The 23,560-nt window shown below is 41.2% G+C and overlaps 1 protein-coding gene across 3 annotated transcripts in view; it reads left to right on the top strand.

Annotated features, from left to right (window-relative positions):
• MCC (MCC regulator of WNT signaling pathway) overlaps nucleotides 1-23,560 on the top strand; it is a 212,321-nt gene that overhangs the window by 116,714 nt on the left and 72,047 nt on the right. For all 3 annotated transcript variants that reach the window (XM_053408630.1, XM_053408632.1, XM_053408631.1), the window contains one exon: nucleotides 18,250-18,363. In XM_053408630.1, the coding sequence (XP_053264605.1) occupies nucleotides 18,250-18,363 (114 nt within the window). The remainder of the gene's footprint in view (nucleotides 1-18,249; nucleotides 18,364-23,560) is intronic.

Below are 23,560 nucleotides of genomic sequence, written 5' to 3'. Positions count from 1 at the left end.
CACGGAGAGTCGGACAGGACTAAATGACTAAACAACAACAACAACATAGTTACATTCATTAATTTAAATGAGCCTGTTCTGAATAAAACGTGGTTGGATAACACCCTTCATGCTTTTTGATAATAGTTTGACTCCCTGCTGATAATTTATAAACAATAACAGATGAAAAGAACCTTTTACAACATAAGCTTTTTCAGTGTGCAAAAATACATTTCACAGCCGCTCTGAAATGTTTAAAACAAAACAAAAATTATACCTGATCTATTCCTAATGCCCAGAGGGGTAAATGTTTCCTTCTTATTTAGTAGCTGCTTCGTGGAGAAGAACATAAACTGATACGCTTTTGTTTTGAAATGATGGGAAGAATTTGGTTTGTCAGCCAGCCTGCATTTCCACGGTGCCTGACAACAGGCTACGCTGCTCCTATGATTAATTTATAATGGAAAACAGGGCATTCTGAAATGACCGCAGGGCCTGCGTGAAATGTGAACAAGCTCAAACCAAGATAAGCTGTATCTATATTTCAATTCCCATCTGACATCCCTACCTTCTTGATTATGAATAATATGCAACCTTTTGTGTGTCCTGAAGATTGGAACCTTTCCCAGTTGTGTTTATACCCCCTGTCTTACTCTGCGAGACTCAGACCCTTTTGTGTATCCCTTGATGATAGTATCTAGTTCAAACGTAGATGCAGGTCTTATTTAATTAATTCCCACCTTTTAAAAATCTGCCAGGTTTATTGAAATAAGACACTTTGTTGAGAAGCTTGGCTTCATGTTTCACACTGTTTTTTAACCGTTTGGGGACTCCTTTTTAAAAGACAACACATATGAATTAGAGCCCTTTAATCTCTTGAAACATATGTTTTCAATTGTAAGACTCCAAATTTGGTATATCTGTTGGAGGGAAATATATTTTACCTATAATAAAAGCTGTGTTTTGCCCACTCTAGCTTCAACCTTTCAGCCATATATATATATATATATATATATATATATATATATATATGAATGATAGATATATAATATAATAATTTTGCCACTTTAAACATACTCCCTTATAAAAAATAGTGGTATAAACAATGAAAAAATAATAGCTGCAATGTTTGTTGCTGCTTTAGGAAAGTCATGTTAATGCTTCCCCCCCCCCATGCAATGAGGTAATGTTTAGGGAATGTATTGGCAGAAGAATTGATGCCCTAAACATCTAATTGAAAATCACTGATGATCATCCATTCATTTAGCATTTTAAAAATTTGATTATACTGTTGTGCCATACTATGTCACTGTGGTAAACTGTGACAGCTCCGGTTTGGATTATACCAGTTCATTTGATCTTTCAAAAGCTACTCATTCATTTTTGCCAGATTGCTTTGCAAGTGCTGTATCCTGTCAGTTGTAGGAGAACCAAGTAAATGAGGGTGGGTGGGTGTTTAAAAAAAAAAAAGTAGAAATTTCCTATGATGTCTGACACCAAGCCATACTGCTGCTATGATCTTGCTTCCTTGCCTTTGTCTACTTCTTCCCTTTTGTCAAACTGGTGTTTTCAATTTATACTTTTGCTAGAATGAGGTCTGCTAACTACTTGGGACCTAAGGCAATTGCTCCTCTCCCCCTTTTTGTCTCAAGTCTAAAAGCAGCTCTGATGCATGTTCAAGAGGTCAACTGGAATGGCGATTTTCAATCATTTGGTCAATGCATTTGGAGTCATTTATAGCTTTCAGAATTCCCAGCGGATTATTCCACCACACATTCTTTTTCTCCTACCCCCTTCCCAGTTTTTATCTATTTAGAAGTTCCAGTCTTGATCTACACTTCACAGGGCAGAGCAAGGGAATGTAGCCGAAGATGTTTACATATTTCGCTGCAAACAGTTTCCATATGAGAGATTTTATACTTTCTGAGTAGTAATGGACTCTTTTATACTGGGGGAGAGACTTCTGGATTCCAAACAAACTGGCTTTTCTAAAAAGAATGTTTTCTCACATCATTAAAGCCTGTGCAAAAAGAAGAAGAAATTTTAGAGTGGTAAGATTAATGCTCTCTCATGAATAGGAATTTTTATAAGAAACCATCAGCACAGGCATTTTTAGCATGGATCTCTAAACTAGGAGCTTCTGATAGCAACCTTCTATAAAGCTCAGCTTGTTAAATATTCAAGTGCCCAAGTGTATGAATGGCTTGTGATTCAGAGATTCTTCAACTGACTTTAGCTTTGAGTAGACCCTCAAAAAAGATATAACCCACTGTAAAAATATGACCAAGGGTGTGGTCTAAAATGATAAGAAGGTACTAAAATAAACTTACTTACTCTGCATAAGTACAGTTTAACTTGTCTTCTTGCTAGTTTAACTAGATGTGACTAAGAAGTAACATGTATTCACTTCTTTATAATTATTTTAGTAATTTCAAGCATATTCCTTTCTTGCAAAAGACTGATTGGTTTTAATACTGAATCCCTCCTCGTATTCAGTAGAGCAGGGATGGGGAATCGGGGCGACTCTAGAAGTTGCTGTACTTCAGCTCCCTTTTACATGAAGTTGTTGTGAGATGTCATTAGGAGATTAGGGGCAAGGTGTCATCAAAATACTGAGGACACTCAGCTTTACTTCTCCAAAACAACTGGGTGAGGAGAGGCCATGCAGGCCCTGAACCGGTGCCTGGATGCAATGGTGGGCTGGTTAAGGGAAGGTAAAATGATCCTGAATCCTAGCAAGGGAGAGGCTCTGTGGGTGAGTGCTTCCCATGCTTGAGAAATTAGCCAATTGTCTGCCCTAGGCAGGGTTGCGGGATGTGGCTGACACTGTGGTCTAAATCACTGAGCCTAGGGCTTGCTGATCGGAAGGTTGGCGGTTTGAATCCCCGCGACGGGGTGAGCTCCCGTTGCTCGGTCCCAGCTCCTGCCAACCTAGCAGTTCAAAAGCACGTTGAAGTGCAAGTAGGTAAATAGGTACTGCTCCGGCGGGAAGCTAAATGGCGTTTCTGTGCGCTGCTCTGGTTTCGCCAGAAGCGGCTTAGTCATACTGGCCACCTGACCCGGAAAAACTGTATGCGGACAAACGTCGGATCCCTCGGCCTGTAAAGTGAGATGAACGCCGCAACCCCAGAGTCGTTTGCGACTGGACTTAACTGTCAGGGGTCCTTTACCTTTTTAGGCAGGGTTGCATCTCTCTGAAGAAGCAGGTACACAGTTTGAGGTGTGCCTGGATCCAGCTTTGTTACTATTTGCCCAGGTGCCTTTGGTGGCTTAGGACTGGCGAATGTTTTTGTCAGCTTTGGCTTGTGCAACAGCTGTGAACGTTCCTGGACTGGGGTCATTTAGGCATTAGATTAATGCAATGAACTCTGTTTGGGGCTTTCCTTTTGGTTGGTCCAGAAACTGCAGTCGGTGCAGAATTCTGCACTACAGTGGCTGACATCCTCTCACCTTTGCTCAAACATCTGCACGGGCTATTACCAAGTTCAAGTCTTTACTATTAGTATACAGTGGTACCTCAGGTTACATACGCTTCAGGTTACATACGCTTCAGGTTACACACTCCGCTAACCCAGAAATAGTCCTTCAGGTTAAGAACTTCGCTTCAGGATGAGAACAGAAATTGGGCTCTTGCGGTGCGGCAGCAGCAGGAGGCCCCATTAGCTAAAGTGGTGCTTCAGGTTAAGAACAGTTTCAGGTTAAGTACGGACCTCCGGAACGAATTAAGTACTTAACCTGAGGTACCACTGTATAGAATTCTTAACAGTTTAACTTAAGGATCGCGTCACCCCATATGTGCCTCCCCAACCCTTCAGTCTGCAGGGCTTCCCTTGTATGAGTGCCGTATAATGTTCATTCTGCATATGTGAGGAGCCTGTCTTTTAATGTGGTAACATCTGTGCTTTGAAACTTCCTGCCTATTCATATTAGCCATACATCCTCACTATATTGTTTTAGATGCATGCTAAAAGCTTTTTGTTGGTTTGTTTTACTCTAGGAAGCTTATCCAGACATATCACATGTCTGTTTGGATGTTCTCCTCTATTGAATAATCCAAATTATGGAAGTTGGTTTTGTATGTATGTATTGTGCTGATGTTTCACTTTACTGGCCTTTGGTCTTCTGTATATACTCTTCAGTTGCAATTCCCATCAGTACCAGTCAGCGTGGCCAATTGTCATCTATTGTGGAAACTGCATTCCAACAAGTTCTGGAGGGCTATATGTTTTCCATTCCTGATTTAGGGAGCTTACAGCACTTTTTGCACCAGGGACCACCCATCTGGGTGTTAGGTGAGAATACTGAGGACCAGTGAAAGGGGAGCAGAAGCTTGTATTTTTAAAAAACTTTTAATCACAGTCAGCTTTCCAATGACATGGAATAGGCTAAGTTTGCAATCCTAAACTCACTCATTTGGGAGTAAGTTTCTTAATAGACATGAATAGGATTGTGCAGTATGTGACTCAGGGATAGCCCAGCCACATGTAAAGCAATGAATTCGAATTTGTAAGACTCTTATTTCTAGAAGCCGTCATAACATTGTCGTCAGCATGTCAGCCTACTTCCTATTGCTGTTCAGCCAGATTCTAAATATGTCAGATTTCATAAGTTGAGGGCTGCAGAGATTCCAGAAGGCTAAATGAGATTTTATTGTGCTGACGTAGAAGCATATAAGGAACCAGTCGGTCAGTCGTCTGCAGTGCTGAGAACAGAATGCAGCATACCTTTAGGTTTCCAGCTTGACACACCTGTTAATAAATTGACATGGAGAAGAAAGGTTCATAGGGCAAGACAATAAATAATTTCCTCACAGTTGGGCAGTTTATGGTTGTTTTTCTTTCACAGCAGTTCATATGAACAAAATACTCAAGAGCAGATAAAGAGGTGTTGCAGGGTGCTTCTCTTGTTAAGATTTACGGCCCTATATGGGCAGCCTGCAGAACTCAAGATTTATGTGCCTGTAACATTACTTGGATTTACAGCCATGTCAATGACTGTGAGCACATAACCATGTTTCTTAAGGGCTCTTTCTAATGTAGTGAGAGGTCATAGCAAGGATGCAGACATTTTGCAGTGTTGAGAGGCATGTGCTAACATATATCACCCTGCCCATAATTTACAAGTGGTGACTTACATTGACTTTTTCATCTTTTTACTACTTTGGCCCATTAAACCCTTAAGTGGTCCATGACTATATTTGGCTTATTAAATGATTGTTGTGTGTGATGCAATGACTGAATATGGTGAGCAAAAGCAGAGAAGCCACTCATGTTAATAATTCTTCCCACTCCATTTAGTCTTTTTACTCAAATGTGAAAACTTGCTTCTGCCGATAGGACATTAGTATAATTCATAGTTAGTGGGGGGGGGGATGGGGACCTGTGCTCTAACTATGCATGGGATCAGTTGTTTCCCTTGTGTGACATGTAGAAGCTTGGGGAATGCAGAGCAATCTTCTAGAGGAAAATTGCTCTGGGAACAAGGTTTCCAACAGCAGTAACAACTTCAGAAAAAAACTATTTTGGAGGAGCAAAGATTGACAAAAATTGTTGTTATGTGAATGAGGATTTCAACGATGCTTATCCAGGACTTTGATGTACTGTGGCAGAAAGTTGGAGAAGCAAATGGGGAAATATATTCGGGTCGTTCATTTTACCTTTCTCCACTCCTTGGAGTCACCCCCCTACCCAGCACCTGCTGTGAAAAGCTTTTCTCATTTGGAGCTTAGTCCCAGGTTTCCAAGGAAAACTTCCGTTTCTTTGTGGTTTACATTCTGAATCTGTGCAAAACATTGGCTCAGTTCAGATATTCTGAACAATGCAATGTAAGAGCCTGCTGGATTAGGCCAAAGCATCCAGTTTTCATAGTGGCAAGCCAGGTGTCTATGGGAAGCCTGCAAGCAGGACCTGAATGCCAGAGCACTCTCCTCTCCTGCGGTTTGCAACAACTGGTATTCAGAAGCATACTGCTCTAGCTGTGGAGGAAGAACATAACTACCAGGTAGCTATTGATACCCTTATTCCATGAATTTGTCTAATCCTCTCTTAAAACTATCCAGGTTGGTGGCCAATTATTGTATTTCCCCGTCTATAAGATGTCCACATGTATAAGACGCCCCCTATTTTTTGGGGGGGGGGCTCAGATTTTAAAAAATGGGGGGAGATGGCCCCATGTATAAGACGCCCCATAAAGAAGGCTGATCGCCGAAGAATTGATGCTTTTGAATTATGGTGCTGGAGAAGACTCTTGAGAGTCCCATGGACTGCAAGAAGATCAAACCTATCCATTCTTAAAGAAATCAACCCTGAGTGCTTACTGGAAGGACAGATCCTGAAGCTGAGGCTCCAATACTTTGGCCACCTCATGAGAAGAGAAGACTCCCTGGAAAAGACCCTGATGTTGGGAAAGATGGAGGGCACAAGGAGAAGGGGACGACAGAGGACGAGATGGTTGGACAGTGTTCTCGAGGCTACCAGCATGAGTTTGACCAAACTGCGGGAGGCAGTGGAAGACAGAAGTGCCTGGCGTGCTCTGGTCCATGGGGTCACGAAGAGTCGGACATGACTAAACGACTAAACAACAACAACATAAGATGCCCCCCAATTTTTGACATTATTTTTTAGGGAAAAAACCAAGTCTTATACATGGAATAATACAGTAACATAGGTCAGCTATGCACAGCATACTTTTTTTGTCTGTCTTCAGTTGTTCAACATTCAGCTTCATTGTTTGTCCCTGAGTTCTAGTTCTAGGGAGACAAACTTACCTCTACCCCTCTCCTTCCATGCTGTGCATAATTTTAAACACTTCTGTCATTTTGCCTCCTATTCACCTTTTCTCTCAACCAAAAAGCTTAACTATGAATTATTGCAATATCTTAGCTTACAGTACTGCAGGAATCCAGCAAATCAAAAAAACCCGAAACCTTGTTTTGAAGTTCGTTTGCAAGCCATGATGTCATATCTGAATTGATTTACCCTCATTAAAACTGTTGCCCGACCTCTGTAGCCACCGCTTCTAGAGACTGGAGTGTGAACCAGACCGAAAGCAAAAGCAGACAAACTTGGCATGGTGCCTGAATAGAGCCATTATAAAATTACTTGGATTTATGCCAACAGTTTTCAAACTACCGTATTTTTCGCCCCATAGGGCGCACCGCCCCATAGGATGCACCTAGTTTTTTGGGGGGGGGAATAAAGGGAAAAAAATTATTTCCCCCCCCCAGGCGCGGGGCTGGCGCAGGGGAAGCCCGAGCTTCCCCTGACCCCAGCCCCGAGAACAACCTGCTATCCGCAAGCCTAGGGAGCCCCGCAGAAAGTCGCACCGGTCTCCCCAGGCTTGTGAAGAGCTGCGCGAAGCGCGGGCGCGCTCTTAAGCGCACCCCGGGCTTCGGAATGCAGGCAGCTCTGCACAGCCCGGGACTGCAGGCAGCTCTGCGCAGCCCTCAGGAGACCGGCGCGACTTCGCGTCAGGCTCCCTAGGGCTGTGCAGAGCTGCGCGAAGCCCGGGACTGCAGGCAGCTCTGCGCAACCCTTGGGAGACTGGCGTGAAGTGGCGCCGGTCTCCCGAGGGTTGCACAGAGCTTCCTGAAGCCTGCATTCGCCCCATAGGACGCGCACACATTTTCCCTTCATTTTTGGAGGGGAAAAAGTGCGTCCTATAGGGCGAAAAATACGGTACTTTAATTTTAAAAGGATCTATTGCAGGGGTTGGGCATCATATTAAAATAAAAAACTGATTTGCCTAATTTGGATGCAAACAACAGACTATGGTTTTTGTAAACCAGAATGAGAGGGACAGAACTGCAAAGCAAACCATGGTTAGGCTGTGATACTGGGCCTGGACCAAACTGTGTGATATGGATGACCTAGAATTCCCAGTTTCTTTTACTGGTTCTTACGCTGACACAATGAAATCTAAGCAGGTTAGAACTTCCTTAGGATGATTATAGGAAAAAAGTAGTTTGAGTGTTGGTCCTGTTAAAGGCAGTCACGGGAGTAGAAGAAAATGTGATTTTGTGTTGTAGTGATAGACATGGCCTGGCTGCATTTTCTGCACTCTGTGGAATACTTCCTCTCCCCAACCCGAATAAGTACATCTATCACAGACGTTGCAAGGATGGCTAGAATTTCCTGCTTGCATGTATAAGAACCTCATGGTGTGAGCCAGCCTTTACTTATAGTGACAATTGATATTGGCACCATAATAATGCAGAGTTTCTTAATTGTCTTGTTACAGTACAGCATAACAATTGTATGAAAGCCAATTAACGTTGCATGTTGATTTCGCCTATCCTTGGGCAGGGAGGAGTTTTGTTCAGTAAGGAAGCAATGATACTCAAATAAAGCTATGGAATGGGGGAAGAAGGCTTAATCTTTTGGAACATGTCTCATGAGGTGTTTTCTGGATGCAAACGCAGCAACAGCAACACAACTTCCATACTATTTTAAGCCTGTACACCAGAGCTTTCTAAACTTTTCATGTTAGTGGCACACTTCTTAGATGTGCATCCTAAAAATTCAGTTTTACTAGTAAACCAGAGGTTAAACTAACCCCTTATAAGAGCGCGAGGAGCGTTCACGCGGCACACCCACACACTGCAGCCGACACACTAACGTGTCACGACACAGTTTGGAAAGCTCTGCTGTACATTTTCAAGGTGATGCTTAGTAAGTTGCATTTCTCAATGCAAGAAGAACAGAAGGTATAAATATTGTATGTGCTTCTGAATGATTTAACTTTATTTCGCTGACACACTGAAACCTGCTCTGGAGTGACTCGGAAGTTACTAGCTTGTGAACAAGCTTATTACACAATTCCATCTGCTCCTGCGTTGACTCTGCCCCTTTATGTGACCTGCATCCTAAATTATGAATTGTCACGAGAGATGACTGTTCTGTGCAGTTCTCTTAGTTGCCCAGTTGCAGTGAATATTTGGCTCATATAGGTCAACTTCATGAGGAAAGAGAGCACTTCAGAAAAGAAATTTCCCATTTCAAAAGTTTTATTTTATAAAAACAAATGAGCCAATCAGATGTGAATGACGTACCTCAGGCCCCTTCCTTCTCTGACCTCCACCCCCAACTCTTCATAACTTTTCCATGGCAACTTGGTTCTCCCGTGAGGTGAACAAGGGAGACTGCTTCCTTTTTTATTCTTGAAAGCAGCTTCCTCTTTGGAATTGCTCTGAGCACATTCCAACCCAGTCAATGCTGCTGGCGTTTGCGGGGTAGAAATAGCAGACGGGCAAGCTAAATTATGCACCTATCTACTGAAAATGTATATATGTTTTGGAGTTCAGTCCACAATTTCATTTCACATTGCTAGAGTTACAAGCTGAAAATACAAACAAGATTCTGTACCCTGTAATGCACATTCTGCTGTATTTTTTATTGTTGACATGTTAAAAATCACTGTAAAACCTGGTGTTTGGAAAACCTAGTTTCAAGTATAGGATACTTGTTCTTTTGACTCTTTAAAAAAAGGGTTGCTTGGAAAATGTGCCTACATCCCCCCTTTCAATTTTGTTGTATTTATTTCAAAGTGCCTCTAAACTGCTTAATATTTCGAAAATACCTAAGAGGTGTATGCTATGTACAATGTAAAAACAATATTCATTAAAATGTTTTTAAAAATCCTGACAACAAAACAGTATAAAAACATACAAAAGCAAATAAAAAGCATATTTGGGGATTCACACACAAAAAACAGGGAATTGGGGAACTCCTGGACAGAACGATGCCTCTTAGAATCATAGAATTGTAGAGTTGGAAGTGATCCCAAGGGTCATCTAGTCCAACCTCCTGCAATGCAGGAATCACAGCTAAACCATCCCTGACAGATGGTCATCCAACCTCTGCTTAAAAACCTCCAAGGAAGTTGAATCCACAAGCCTCCCAAGGGAAATGGTTCCACTGTTGAACATCTCTTGCTGTAGAAAGTTCTTCCAGATGTTTAGTCAGAATCTCCTTTCTTATAACTTGAAGCTATTGGTTCGAGTCGCACTGTCTAGAGCAGGAGAAAACAAGCTTGTGCCCTCTTCCATGTGACAGCCCTTTAGATATTTGAAGATGGCTATCATATCTCAGCCTCATCTTTTTCTTGGCTAAACATACCCATCTCCTTCAATCGTTCCTCATAAGGCTTAGAAGGTAAGATGTCTTAGAAGGCATCTGAAGCAGCTGGTGGTTGCTGCTTCATGAATGGCAGAGAGAAGGGCATTCTGCAGAACAGGAGCTACAGTAGAAAATCTCCATTCTTAGGTCACTGTGCTATGATATTCTGTACAATGCAGTGCCATGAGTAAAATTTCCCCAGATCCACAGGAGCAAGTGGTCTTTCAAGTAACCTGGTTCTAAGTTGTTCAGGGCTTTAAATGTTAACAAAACCTTGAATGTGAGCAGATAGCTGATCAGTGGCCAGTTCTGTTCGCTCAGCAACTTGACTGCATTGTTCTGCACCAGCTGCAGCTTCCAGACCAGTCCTAAGGGACTGCAGTTGCTCCACCTATCTATCCACCAGTCTTTTTCCCTCTAAAAAAAATGTATTTGGACACTGTGGATGCAGTAGTCTGAGAGAGAGAGAATGTCGCTTGACTCCATTATATTTTTTACTACTTCTAAAATGTTGGAGAAGCTTCTTGATCCAGCGGTTGATGCAATCTTGAAAACCTGTTCTGTGGGGAAAACAAATTAGCGCAGGGTGTTTGTTGCATTTCTGTTTTGTCACGGTGCTGTTTAGACTGGGTGGAGTGCAGGGTTGAGCAGGGATGGAAGGAAAGAGCTGGCTGTTCAGCACAGCCCTTGACTGAGGCTGCCTTGCAATCCATTCCCGAAGCCAGAGGTTCTTTCGAGGTCAGTATGGGTTCTACTTGAATCAAATGCTTTTAGAACAGGGGTATGAGTGTCTGGCTCTCCTTTTATCTGTTGGCTTTTGGTAAGAGTACTGTGATCAGATCAGAAAGACTCAGCAAGCCGTAAGGAGGAAATCAATTTTTAATTTTGATACCATTACAAGGGCAGACTATCGCCCAGAGGTTTGTGTTATTTGGTCTTCACCCATTTGTTTCTACTTAGAAGTAAAGAGAGTGTGAGAACATTGGACTCGGCTTGTTTTTTTGGGAGAAGTATGTTCTGTTCAGACAGATCAGTTCTTGCAACTTGTTTTTACTGAAAACGTATGAACTTTCTGCAACATACTGCAAAACATTTGTACTGGAGCAGCAAACCTAGTTTTTGCATCTCTATTTTGTGTGTATACTTTTGTATGCTCCTACCAAAAGTTCTCTATCTGTATAGTGTAGTCATAATGCATGATGCTTTATCCTAGTATAAAGAGTAACTTCAGATATAAAAAAAAGTCACTTTCCCAGTGAAGCTTACAAATTTTGATAATGGGAGAAAGAGTGGACTGGTATGGAGGAGGAGAGGAAAGAAAAAACAGCAAGGAGTTTACGTGAGCAAATGCAACTACATGCACTTTCAGATGCGGGGTTGAGTACAGTGGTACCTCGGGTTAAATACGCTTCAGGTTACATACGCTTCAGGTTACAGACTCCGCTAACCCAGAAATAGTACCTCGGGTTAAGAACTTGCTTCAGGATGAGAACAGAGTTAAGTTCTTAACCCGAGGTACCACTGTAATTTGGTAGTCTTGTCATGTATGCACATACAATTTCTGGATTGGAATTTGCCCTTTTGAGATTAAGCCACAAGGCTATCCATCCTCCTGAAAAAATCACTGCAGCCTGAATTATGGAAGGAGGACATACCAATGCATGCAGACCCGCACAGGGTGTTCGTCATCCAGGTACATTTGTCCCAGGCCTCAGAAGGCTAAGCTGGCCAGGGGGCCTCGCCAGGGTATTGCTGGACTTAAGCTGTCATGCCAAGAACAAGACTTCCACCCTGGGCCTCAGACAGGCTCTGCACAGGGCCTGAGTGCATTTATAGTTGTACCTCGGAAATCGATCGGAATCTGTTCCGGAAGTTCTCATTGGCTGCAGAAAGCTCCTGCAGCCAATCGGAAGCCGCGGCAGACGTTTGGGTTCCAAAGAACGTTCGCAAACTGGAACAATCACTTCCGGGTTTGCGGCGTTTGGGAGCCAAAATGTTCTTCTCACGAAGCGTTCAACTTCTCCAAGAAGCTCAGGAACGTACACTTAAGTCTGCCCCTTTTATCTGTACAACAGTTCTGTGAGGTAGGCTAGGATGAGAGGCAGTGTACACAGGTACACATAAGTGAATCTATATAGATCATTTTCATTGTAGAACTCGAATTTTCTAGCTAGAGAAGTTTGGTTTTGATATATGCGCTAGCAAAATATTCACGGTTATGATAGGCGGGGAGGAGGGCCTGCGCATTTATTAGAGGCTTTCTGCATTGGTTGATCATTCTTGCACTTCGAGAATTTAGGTGCGTTTCAAAATGTCTTGTAAGATGCATGCTAACCAAGTATCTTAGACTTGGGTTCAAATGATTCCTTCTACATCTTCTGTATAGCTATTCTCACGTATATACGTGGAACAAATCCGATGGTAGCTACTTTAGTTCGTTCAGCTACAGGGGGCGAGCTGTATCTTGAATCTGTTGCTGTTTCTACCTCTTTATCCTAGATTCTCACAAAAGTAACAGTTTAGTGAAGTCCTCTGCCCCCCCCCCCCCCCGGAAATCACCAGCAATGTAATGATGCCTTTTAAAAGCAATTCTTGCTTTTACTCAGATGGATGCTTAAAAGGTCCAATTGGTTGTAGCATTCCAGGTTCATGCTTTTAGGAATCAAACAGCAAGACTGTCTTGGGGAATTCTGAGTTGTCAAGTCACTAATTCTAGAAGATGGCTTACCCTTTAGGTTTCCCATTCACATCTTGTCAGTGTATTTGCTGAAATGGACTTTGATTACATTCATTTCATCACTTGTGTCGTAAAAGTGTGTCTTTGTGTAATATTAGCTTTAGAAAAAGGTACAAAATTGAGAAAGTGTCTGAGCAAACTATTAATGTATAGATCAATCACTTTAAAGAAATGTGTCTCTTTGCAATAGAGCCATCATTTGGGGTGGGGAGAAGGTCGACTGCTGAAATTGAAACTGAGCACAGACACCAGAAACATCATCACGCCTTTGTGGAACAGTAGTAGAAGCACAGGTTTTCCTATACATTTTCAGAGCTGATACCTGTCTTACTGTGACTAAAGAACAAAGTCCTGATAGATCGAGTCTCAAAAGGAATGGTATTATACGAACAAGGATCTGGTGCCTTCTGTTATTCCCCCCCCCCCCCCCCCGGGAAAAGACCAATTTGCAAAAGTAGTCATGGAGTGATACTATTCATTATGCACTTAACAGCAGCTGTGAAAAAGGCAAATTCCTTGTTAGGAATCGCCATGATAGGGATTAAGCTGACAATATCATAATGACATAATGACTCTCCGGTTCATCTGTATTTGAAATGTTGTGTACAATTCTACCCATACCTGGCTAAGAATATCGGAGAGTTGGGAGGGACCTAGAAAAAGACAGCCCAATGGAGCAACTTCTCTACAAAGAAAGGTTACAAAATTTGGAGCTTTTTAGTTTAGAAGAAAGAGGGAACATGACAGAGTTGTAATAAAATTATGCACTGTGGGCCAAAAGAGGAGATGGAGAACCCTCTTATAATACTGGAACTCATGAGTTATCCAATGAAGTTGAATGGTGCTGTTTGCAGGACAGGGGAAGAAGAAGCATTTTTTCACACAGCACTTAGTTAAATTAAGGAATTCACTACCAGAAGATTCCAGCTTGTGGACATCTTGTTAACTGTACATATTAGTAGTCAACATAGACTAGACCAGTTCCTGTTTAAAAATGCAAAGAAGTCTGGCAGTAAAAAACACCCAGGAATATTATTTCCAAAGTTAGTTCAGGTCAGGGGTAGGCGGCCTAAGGCCTGTGGGCCGGATGCGGCCCAATCACCTTCTCAATCCGGCCCACGGACGGTCCAGGAATCAGCGTGTTTTTACATGAGTAGAATGTTTCCTTTTATTTAAAATGCATCTCTGGGTTATTTGTGGGGCCTGCCTGGTGTTTTTACGAGTAAAATGTGTTCTTTTATTTAAAATGCATCTCTGGGTTATTTGTGGTGCATAGGAATTTTTTCATATTTTTTTTTAAATATATAGTCCGGCCCACCACATGCATGGTCTGAGGGACGGTGGACCGGCCCACAGCTGAAAAAGGTTGCTGACCCCTGGTTCAGGTAGATGGATGGTGAGGTGACAGAATAGCAAATGATAACAAAATTTAATTGCCTGTTATTTGCTTTCTCATGGTAAAACCTGATTGAAGAAATGAAATTCTGCTTTAGGATAAAGATTCCACAGAGTATTTGTCTTTTAAACTGAAATAATAAGATATTAAATGCTGGTTTTGAAATCTGTTGCAGCATTTGATGAAATGGAATGTAGACTATGGAAACTCAGGCTCTTTAAATAAGCTAGTCTTTAAGGTGTGCAACAAAAAAACTTTAAAATGAATAGCCATGGACTAACATTGAAGGTTATTCTGTCATTAACAATTACCACCACTGCTAAAAGACCCTCTGGCTAATAAAGACATGCTGCTGTAGAAATCTGTGGCGCTTACAGTATTTTTGCTCTTTCTGCTCGACTGCCTTGCATTTAGTCTTGTGAAATACTAACACATTGAAACTTTACAGGGGTTCTGAGATCAGTTGAGCAATTCTGTGAGGCTGACATACAAGCTAAGCAACTTGTGTGTATAGAGAAGGATTGTGTGTGTCCTTTGCGAGTCTAAGTCAAATGCACGCTTTTGCCATTTGTAATTACTATGCTTTTGGTCTCTATATATAGGTACTATGCTAACTGACTTTGTGATCCTGTTTTTACTGTGGTTGCCCTATATTTCTTAGACTTTATTTTAAAGTTGAGGGAAGACGTCATCTCAACAAAATATTTCAGATGCCATTATTTCCCAGGCTGACAGACTGCTTCAGTCCTACCTTGCTTCTGCGATATTTGAAGTTACCCAACAAATTGTATCATGAAATCCAATTTTGAACAGTGCAGCAGTACAGGTCTTTTAGGACATCCACTTTGCCTGCAGAAAATGTAACTCAGATTCGTGAACCCCCCACCCCCCGGTCTTGAAATCAAAACTGACCTTTTCACAATGCCGGTTAAGCCCACAGAAATGCTGCCAAATGTGCTACTATAAGAGTTCTGCTAACTTTCTATGCAACACAGTAATTTCAGTGTTTTTGCTACCACATACATTTAAATTGGTATTCAGGTCGCTGGTTGGTTTTGTCATTAAATTCAATTCAAACAGATAATGTTAAAAAAAGAAGAAGCAAGTATCATCATTCACCATGACTTAGAAGCTGTGTGGCGTGGGAGATTTGCAAGATATATTTATCTTAGAAACCAGTAGCTTGACAGCTAAACAAAACATGCCCTTGTTATACTATCCAGTAAATGTTTCCTGAGAGAAAATGGTTTTAGATTTAGTTCATGAATACAAAGAGAAGAATTGGATTATTTTATATTTTTCTCTTTGTATTTCCTTTGTCATTCTTGTAGAAACATAGCTATAAGAAATATATGGTGGTGTTGGTTGTGATGCCAGATCTGAGTTGTACATATTCCAGGGCATTGGAGCACAGGTTATTCTTATTCTTCTGCCCCACAGTTAAAAAGTTTGTGTTTCTTCCGGGAGACACAGTACTTTGTGTTATATTTTGTTAGAACCTCTGCCAATGGATAGGTAAGGCTAACACATCGGTCAAATCTGGGCCATTTATCGAGTCAGATTCAGAAGCAGCATGCAATGAGTAAATGGGAACCGAGTGCCTACAGAGACTATGCAGGCAATGTGAACAGGCAGAATGGATAAATAATATCAGATGAGACAGGTAGATCTGATGGGGGGGGAATCTTATGAGTAGCAGAGCCTTTATGTGGTAATAAACTGGATTAGAGGTATACAAGACTACTAGCTAGTCCAATCCAATCCAAATAACTTTATTGTACTAGCCATTGGCCATGACAAATCTGAATAGAAAATGAATACAAGCAAAAGGGGTGCCACGCCACAAATAATGGTCTTTATTTAGATCTCTGTGTCTCCCTTACACTGATACGTTGTTCAGGGTCTCCTTTCTAATCGTTTTGGCTGCCAAAGCAAAAAGGGAGACTTTTATTAGTGTTTACATCTGCCAGGGAGAGAAATTTTTCGTGTATGGACAGTAAGGTGAGAAACCACCTCCTAAGTCCAATGTATAGTGGGCAATATAGTAAATAGCGCAAGATGTCTTCCACCTGCGGTTGCCCACATATGCAGAAGCCTGTCTTCGTATGGTACCCTGTTAAATCGTCCATCTAGGATGGCCAAGGGCATAGCTTGAAAACGCAGCTCATTAAAAGCTAATTGTAGCAGCTTCATGCAAGTCATGCAACCTGTAGTCAAGTTTTATTACTAGCTGGCCAGAGAGAGCTCTTCTGTGTCTGATGGGACACAATTCCCCTCAGATAAAACATGTATGTCCTCTGTTTGGGAGCTTTTGGATTGAGGTATCTATTTTTACATGTGGACAGTATCAGTAGAATCTGTACTTGTTGGCATCCATCTGTTTCGGAAGAGACGGTAGAGGAGTGCTCCTTGGGGGTGAAGCCAAACCGTTGGAAGATCATAGAGACATGGGAGAGACATGTTTTGGTGCAGCTGGGGCAGATTAAGGCATCCAGTTGTGCTCCTCCCAGCCGTCATTTCTCCTCTGGTCACGGCTGTGGATACACCACCTGACTGTCTCCAGGGGCTGCTGTCATCTGCAAGGGATTCCCACGCTGTGAAGTTTATCTTTGTAATGCAGAGTTGGTCTGCCGATGGGCCTGGTAGCTGAAGCCAGCTCCCCATAGAGCACATCCTTCAGAATCCAGCCATCTTCCGTTCTGTGGATAGGTCCAAGCCAGCGTAAACGTATCTGAGACAGAACTAAACATGCTGGGAATGTGGACTCTAGTATAAGAGTCTGTACTAGAGATATAAAATTCTTGGCAATTTTGAAGCTGTGGAGGGAAATGTGTGTTTCCCTCGAGTTTTTATATCTGTAAACTGACCAAAGTTGCAAGTTTATAGCTAAAACTCTGTGCTATGACTAATACTATTTTTCTATAAGATAGTATTTTGGTTCATTCATATAATCCGCACGTGCACCCAAATACCAAATATTTTAAGGATGTAAAGAATATGTTAAGTCTTATAAATGGTAATTGTGGTTGACCAAGCCAAAGCTGATGGCCATGTCTGGTTGATGGTCCGGTCAAGCTGGTGTGACGTGAGCAAGGCTTTTGCTCTTGAGTCTGCATGGAGTGTTGTGCAAATGCTTGCAGCTAGCAAAATAATATACTGAAGGGTAGAATAGGCATTTCATATCCTAACAGAATGCTGAAATGTCAGAATTAATTTGAAATAAACTCAGAAAAAGGCCAGAGTTTATATGCTTCGGACAGAACCTTTAAAAAATAGGAAGTGATGTGTATGTTAGGTTCAGATTAAGAGAGCATTGGGTATTCAAGCTAAATGGATAAGGGTTAAGATTATGGCTTTGTTCCATACTTTGTGGAGAACTGCTTTATCCAGACATTTATATATATGTATTTTTCATACCATTTAAGTAGCACTCTTAGCATGCAACCAAAAATAATAATTCAAGGGTACTCTGAGGTGACTATTCAATTTTCACAAGCACAAGAGATTGAAAGATTCTTACATAAGAAGAGGGTTTAAAAGGGGGAGAGTGAAAGTGGAAGATAAGTGAGTTAGAACAGTCTGATATGGTTAGCTCTAGTTGTGTCAGCTTAAGATGAGGTTTTGAAGAAGAATTCTTCAGACAACAGACTGCTGGGAGACTTAAATGGCATAAAAGTGAACCAAAGTATATGAAGTCTTCGGAAACGTAGAATTCTGCATTTAAAGTCACACTAAAAGAGTAATGCACTGGAACTTCCAATTATATTAGACTCCATTGCATTTAAGTTTTTTATGGTGTTTGTTCTGATAAGCAAATATATTCAGCAGTAAAGCTGGAAATGTCCCAAATGAAAGCATATAATAGCTTGTCCTACTTTTTGATTTACAAATTCTGAAGTGTGAAACATCACACCCTGCTTCAGACACTTGTATCACCAATACTGCTCCAGAATACATATAAGGAAGTGGTGCATTTTGTAGATTACGTTTAATTTTAGCTGCACTTTGTTTTTGTGTTACAGCTCCACTTAGCAGCACTGGCATCTCTGAAAGGAGACATAGTTGAACTTAACAAACGCCTACAGCAAACCGAACGAGAAAGGGATTCGTTGGAAAAGAAATTGGCAAAGGCACAGGTAAGTGATTGTTCAGCCGCTGAAATGGTATTTGCTCTCAAGGCTTCGCACAATTTAATCGGTAGAAAGATAAAAGGCACTGTTGTAAGATAGCTGTCAAATAAGTGAGGCTTTAACAGTCAAACAGTGAAAATTGGTAGTTTGTTTGAGGTTGTTGAGTGGGTAAAAGGAACACCTCTCTGGATGTCCAGATAGAGGCTGTGGCCTGGAATAACTCTGCTCAGCTTAGGCTGCTGTGCCACCAGCACCCATTCCTGAAAAGACCCAGAAACATGCGCCTTACTTACATTAGAGGAATGCACTCTGCATGGACTACCTTTGAAAAGTCTTCAGATATTTCAGTTGGCCCAGACTGCATAACAAGCTCATGGAATCATATTACCACCTAATATGCAAGGGTTGCCAACCTGTTTCTGGGCACAATCTTAATGTTGATTATCATTAAAGCCCTAAATGGCTTGGTTGCAGGATACTCAAGGAGCTGGTCTCCTCCTGTATCTTCCTGCTGCTCCCAAAGATCTATTGGAGAGGCCCTTCTTCTGTGTCCATCATAGACTGAGTCACTGTTGGCTGGGACAAGAGATGGGCTTTCTCATTGACCATGACCAAGTTGAGAAGTACGTTACTCTATGAGATTCATTTGGTCCCATCTTACTGTTTTCCAACAACTGGTTAAAGCTTTCCTGTTCTCCCCATCCTTTTTTTCGCTAGGCAGAATGTCTTGTGGCACACACTCATTTCTGAATGTTTTTCAACTCTCTTATTTAATTCATTGTGTTTTTATTTGTTGTAAGCCATCCTAACTGATGCAAATGCATTTGAAGAACAGAGTATACGTTTTCTAAATAAATATGAATGGCATGAAGTTCCGCTCAGAAACAGTAAAACAGAGATTTATTTTGCTGCCATACAGTCTAGTTTGAGAGAAAAGAAAGACAGTGGATACGATTCCCACTAGCACAATGGGGCTTTTCCACCTCTCCCTTCACCTCCCCTCAATCTGCTTCAGAGGGTCAGGAGAACCCCCAGAAAAAACACGTTGCAGAGACGAGAGGGGAGTTTACTCCCTCAGCACAAGTATTTCTGCTTGTGCATCGTGCTACAATGAGTACTGCCCAATGTTTTTGCTCTGACTCAAGCATCGTATGTATACTTCCTGTAGATGTGTTCACCATTTTCAGTGAAAAGAGCACAATGTAGTGCAAAGGGATGTGTGTCGTGAGCAAAAAAAACCCAGTAAACAATTCAAGATATTTGTCTCACATTAGCAACACTGATTTTTATTTGTTGTGCATCGTTGGTTTGCAGACTTGAAGAGGAATGCAGGGTTAAATTATCTGTCATAGGATTTGCTAGCCCTTTTGTACTGCTTTTTAACCAGGCTTCATTTCCATCATAATAAAGCACTCATTCCAAGCCATTACTGGATTTTAATTTGCTGGCAAGGGCTGGTTTCTTAATTTCCATTGTTATGTTTTTAGGTCCAGCTTGGGCACCCAAAAATAAAATAAACATCAGCTATGAGGGAATAACTTCTTGAAGACTTGCTTGACCCACTCAAAATTCTCGCTTCTCATTTTGCAAGAGAGCCTGCCTAGATAATTGGTTACACACTTTGCTGGAAAGGGTTTCACACATGAAAAGGGTTTCACACGAAGTGTGTAACAAATTATCTAGGTAATTTCTCTTGTAAAAGGTGGGGATGAGCAGGTACCCTTTAAAAACAACACTCATATTAAAATAAAGTTAGAGTACTTCAGTAGTGTGCCGGCAGCAGGACCCGGGCAGAGGTCAGTCTTCTCATTCATGCTAAACCATGGTTTGTCCCAGGGTTATGTGCAACCTTTGTCAATTTCTGAAAGAGCTTATAAAAAGCCAGCCAAGGAGGCATTTGCTAACAGAGCAGCCCATTCGCAGCAAGGAAAAAATAAAATTATCACTTCTGGATCAGGCTGAACAGGAATTACTACAACACCAGAGCTGAGTATGGAACAAATTTAACAGCATTTCAGTTTTATGAATTCCAAGTAGTTTTGAGTTGTAATATGGTCAGAATTCACAAATTTGCTTCCTGTATGTGACAACACTTGTGCCCATTACACAATAGCACCAACCTCTTTACAAAATGGAATTTAGGAGCTTATAAACAATGTAAGCTACAGTATCAAGTGAGCAAACATGTCAAGATCATCAAATTGCCAAATAATAGACATCTGGGAATCCCATGCTAATGGAGTGTTGCTTGTTCCTCACAGCTCTGCTGGAAAAGTTAGGCAATGCATAATCAAAAAGAGCATTCATTAACCTCCAAAGGACTGTTTTGCCAGGAAGCATTACACAACTGGAGATTTTTGGAGATACGCAATTCTCCCAGAAAAGAAACAGCAACTAGACATGTTGTGGCTATGCATACTGTGATGATATAGAAGGTGTATGATGTTGCACTTTTATCCTAAGGCAGGGTTTCCCAAACTTATGTCTCCAGCTGTTTCTGGACTATAACTTCCATCATCGCTAGCTAGCAAGACCAGTGGTCAGGGATGATGAGATCAGCTGGTGACACAAGTTTCAGAAACAGTGTCCTAAGGTATTGTTGCAATAGCTAGTTTCGTGTATTGGAACAATAGGTCCAGGAATGTAATATTGGGAAATAACTGCCCAGGAACATCACTGCTGTGGCACAAGAGTGAGGAAATAGCTTGGAGTGATTATACAGCTGACCTAGGTTCTTGACATATTGTTTTGGTTTGGTGCTAGTTTTGCTTTGAAATGCTCTCTTTGTCAGACCCAACGTCTACATATCAGGTTTCTTAATCATTCTCATCTGCCCACTGATATATTTGAACAGTACGTCGTCTGTACTATCAAGAGAAAAACTGTGCCTCAGTGAGGCTTTGAGGGGTCCCTCGCTCAAAAATGACGAAAGTGCAAGCTTTAAGATAACAACAATGAATTAACTGTTAGCGTCCCAAATCTTCTTCCTTGGCTTAAAATGCAATGAAAGCTGTAGAAACTATTGGGTGGCTTTCCAGATACAGCTGAATCGTGTAATGACTTGCACTGTCCTGACCTGCCGTGGATCTCTCATCGCTCAAAGATTTGATTTCGGCTTTATGCAGCTGCCTCAGTCTGTGGAGTAAATGCTACCACAGCTCTGGGGGTTAAGGTTAGGCCTTCTAGTTCAGTACAATAATACAGCTGCATTGTTGCATCGAATGCATTGCAACTTTAAGTGTATTAAAAGACAAGGCAGTTGTGCTGTTGTACCAATATCCCAGGCCTGGTGTCTTTTTCTTACCCTATATTTTGCTTTGTCTTTTTGTTAGCTCTTGAGGTTTTCCAAGTACCTTTCCTTCATTGTGAGCCCTTCTTATCCCTATCCCAGAAACTAAAGTTTATTCATGTCTTTCATGCCTGGAAATAATTTTTATTCTACCCTGTTCCAAGCAAGGGCTCTACATTTGCAAGAATTCATTGATTCTCATCAACATAGCCTTTCCTTCCTCATATTGTTAACTGCAACACATTGACCACTGAAACAAAGACCTGGGACTTTAGTTCTGAAACGGTAAAATTGTAAATTACCTATAATTACTGTATGAAAGTGTAGTGGTAGAAAGATGATCAGATATTTAAAGAGAAATCTATGGAAGAGTGTAATTATAAGCATGTATGGTGGCCAAAATTTTTGAAAGGGCTCTAACATGAAGAAGAAAGTGCTAGGCTAAAATAACCAAACTTTCCATCTTTTCTGGAACCGCTGCTGCTTATGATAGTTAAATCTTCCATTTAAAAAGTTCATCTACAAAAAAATACTACAGAAAAGCAGTTTCAATTGTGGCTTGGTGCCCCAAATGAATTCAGTATCTCTGTGGTAATCTTGTAAATCAGAGTTCTGTGTGCTTATATATGAAAGATTATTTGGGAAGAGGATGTTAGCGCATTGCAGACAGTGGTGGATAATATTGGAGATATACTCCAATATACTGGTGTATTGCTCAGGTTTATGTTTTTGGACTGGAACAATCTAGTTTTTCGTTTATTCAGTTGGGCAGTTCCACTTTAAACAAATTAGACAACCATGAAGAGTGGGAAAATGTGTTGTAGAATTTAGCATTAGCCTGCTTTGTACTGCAAGACTGAAAGTAGCAGCAAACTGCAAGAGCGGCAAAGCCTCATTCATTTATGATTGCCATATGAAACAAAAATATTGCTACTAATTATATTAGAGTGAGAGGAAGACATCAGTTTATAGACAAGCATATTGAAAACAGGTCTTTGTTTGTTTATTATTGGATCCACATGTGTTTTTAAATACTTCAGTGATATTAAAATATTTTGTCATTTTTTTAAAAGAGTCTGCATGTGTGTGTGTGTAAAATACCCATGATACCATGCATCGTTTATAACAGTGAAAAAGACAGAGAAGCCTGATAGAGATTTCTTGCATGCATGATAGGAATGCAGAAAGAAAGAAAGAAAAGAAACACAGGGAGATGTTTTTGTACAAATAAACAATTTGATTTGATATCATATTCCCATAGAACCATTGCTCAATTTGGTCAGGTTTACTAAAAATCATGTAAGGAGTTAACATATGGAGTTGGAAGGTATATGTTAGCAGTGGCAAACATTTTAATTGCCACTAGATAGAGAATGCCCAATATAAAACAAACAAGGTTAATAAATGCTGATATTTAGCTTCAGTGGTCAAACTTACAGAAATTGTACATTTGCAAGAAGACTGACAAAAAGGAAAAGGTGAGCAATTTGAGTGCTTCAAGTGACCAGCTTATTTACTGATTTCCAGAATTTGCTGACTCATCTGTTGCTAAGTAGAAATACAGTGGTACCTCCGGTTGCGGACGGGATCTGTTCCAGAGTTCTAATAGGATCCCAAGGTTCCCGCAACTTGAGGAACGCTTCTGCGCATGCGTGAGGGGGCAAAACCCGGTCAAATACTTCCGGGTTTGCCTCACATGCATCCTGTAGTTTACGTAACCAGAGGGTGATGTAAACAGAGATTCGACAGTACCTGTAAAACTATTGAAAATACTATTAAGAACAGAGAGGAGGAGGGAGTAGAAAGAGAATGCTTCGTGACACAGCAGTGATGTTGCAGGCCAAGAGAAGTGGACTGATTGCCAAAAGGAAGAGTATAAAAAGGAAAGAAAATGTGGCTGTGAACTGAGGCCCA

The sequence above is a fragment of the Podarcis raffonei genome, chromosome 11 (assembly GCF_027172205.1).
Source record: "Podarcis raffonei isolate rPodRaf1 chromosome 11, rPodRaf1.pri, whole genome shotgun sequence".
Lineage (NCBI taxonomy): Eukaryota > Metazoa > Chordata > Lepidosauria > Squamata > Lacertidae > Podarcis > Podarcis raffonei.
This window is presented reverse-complemented; position numbering and strand designations above follow the sequence as displayed.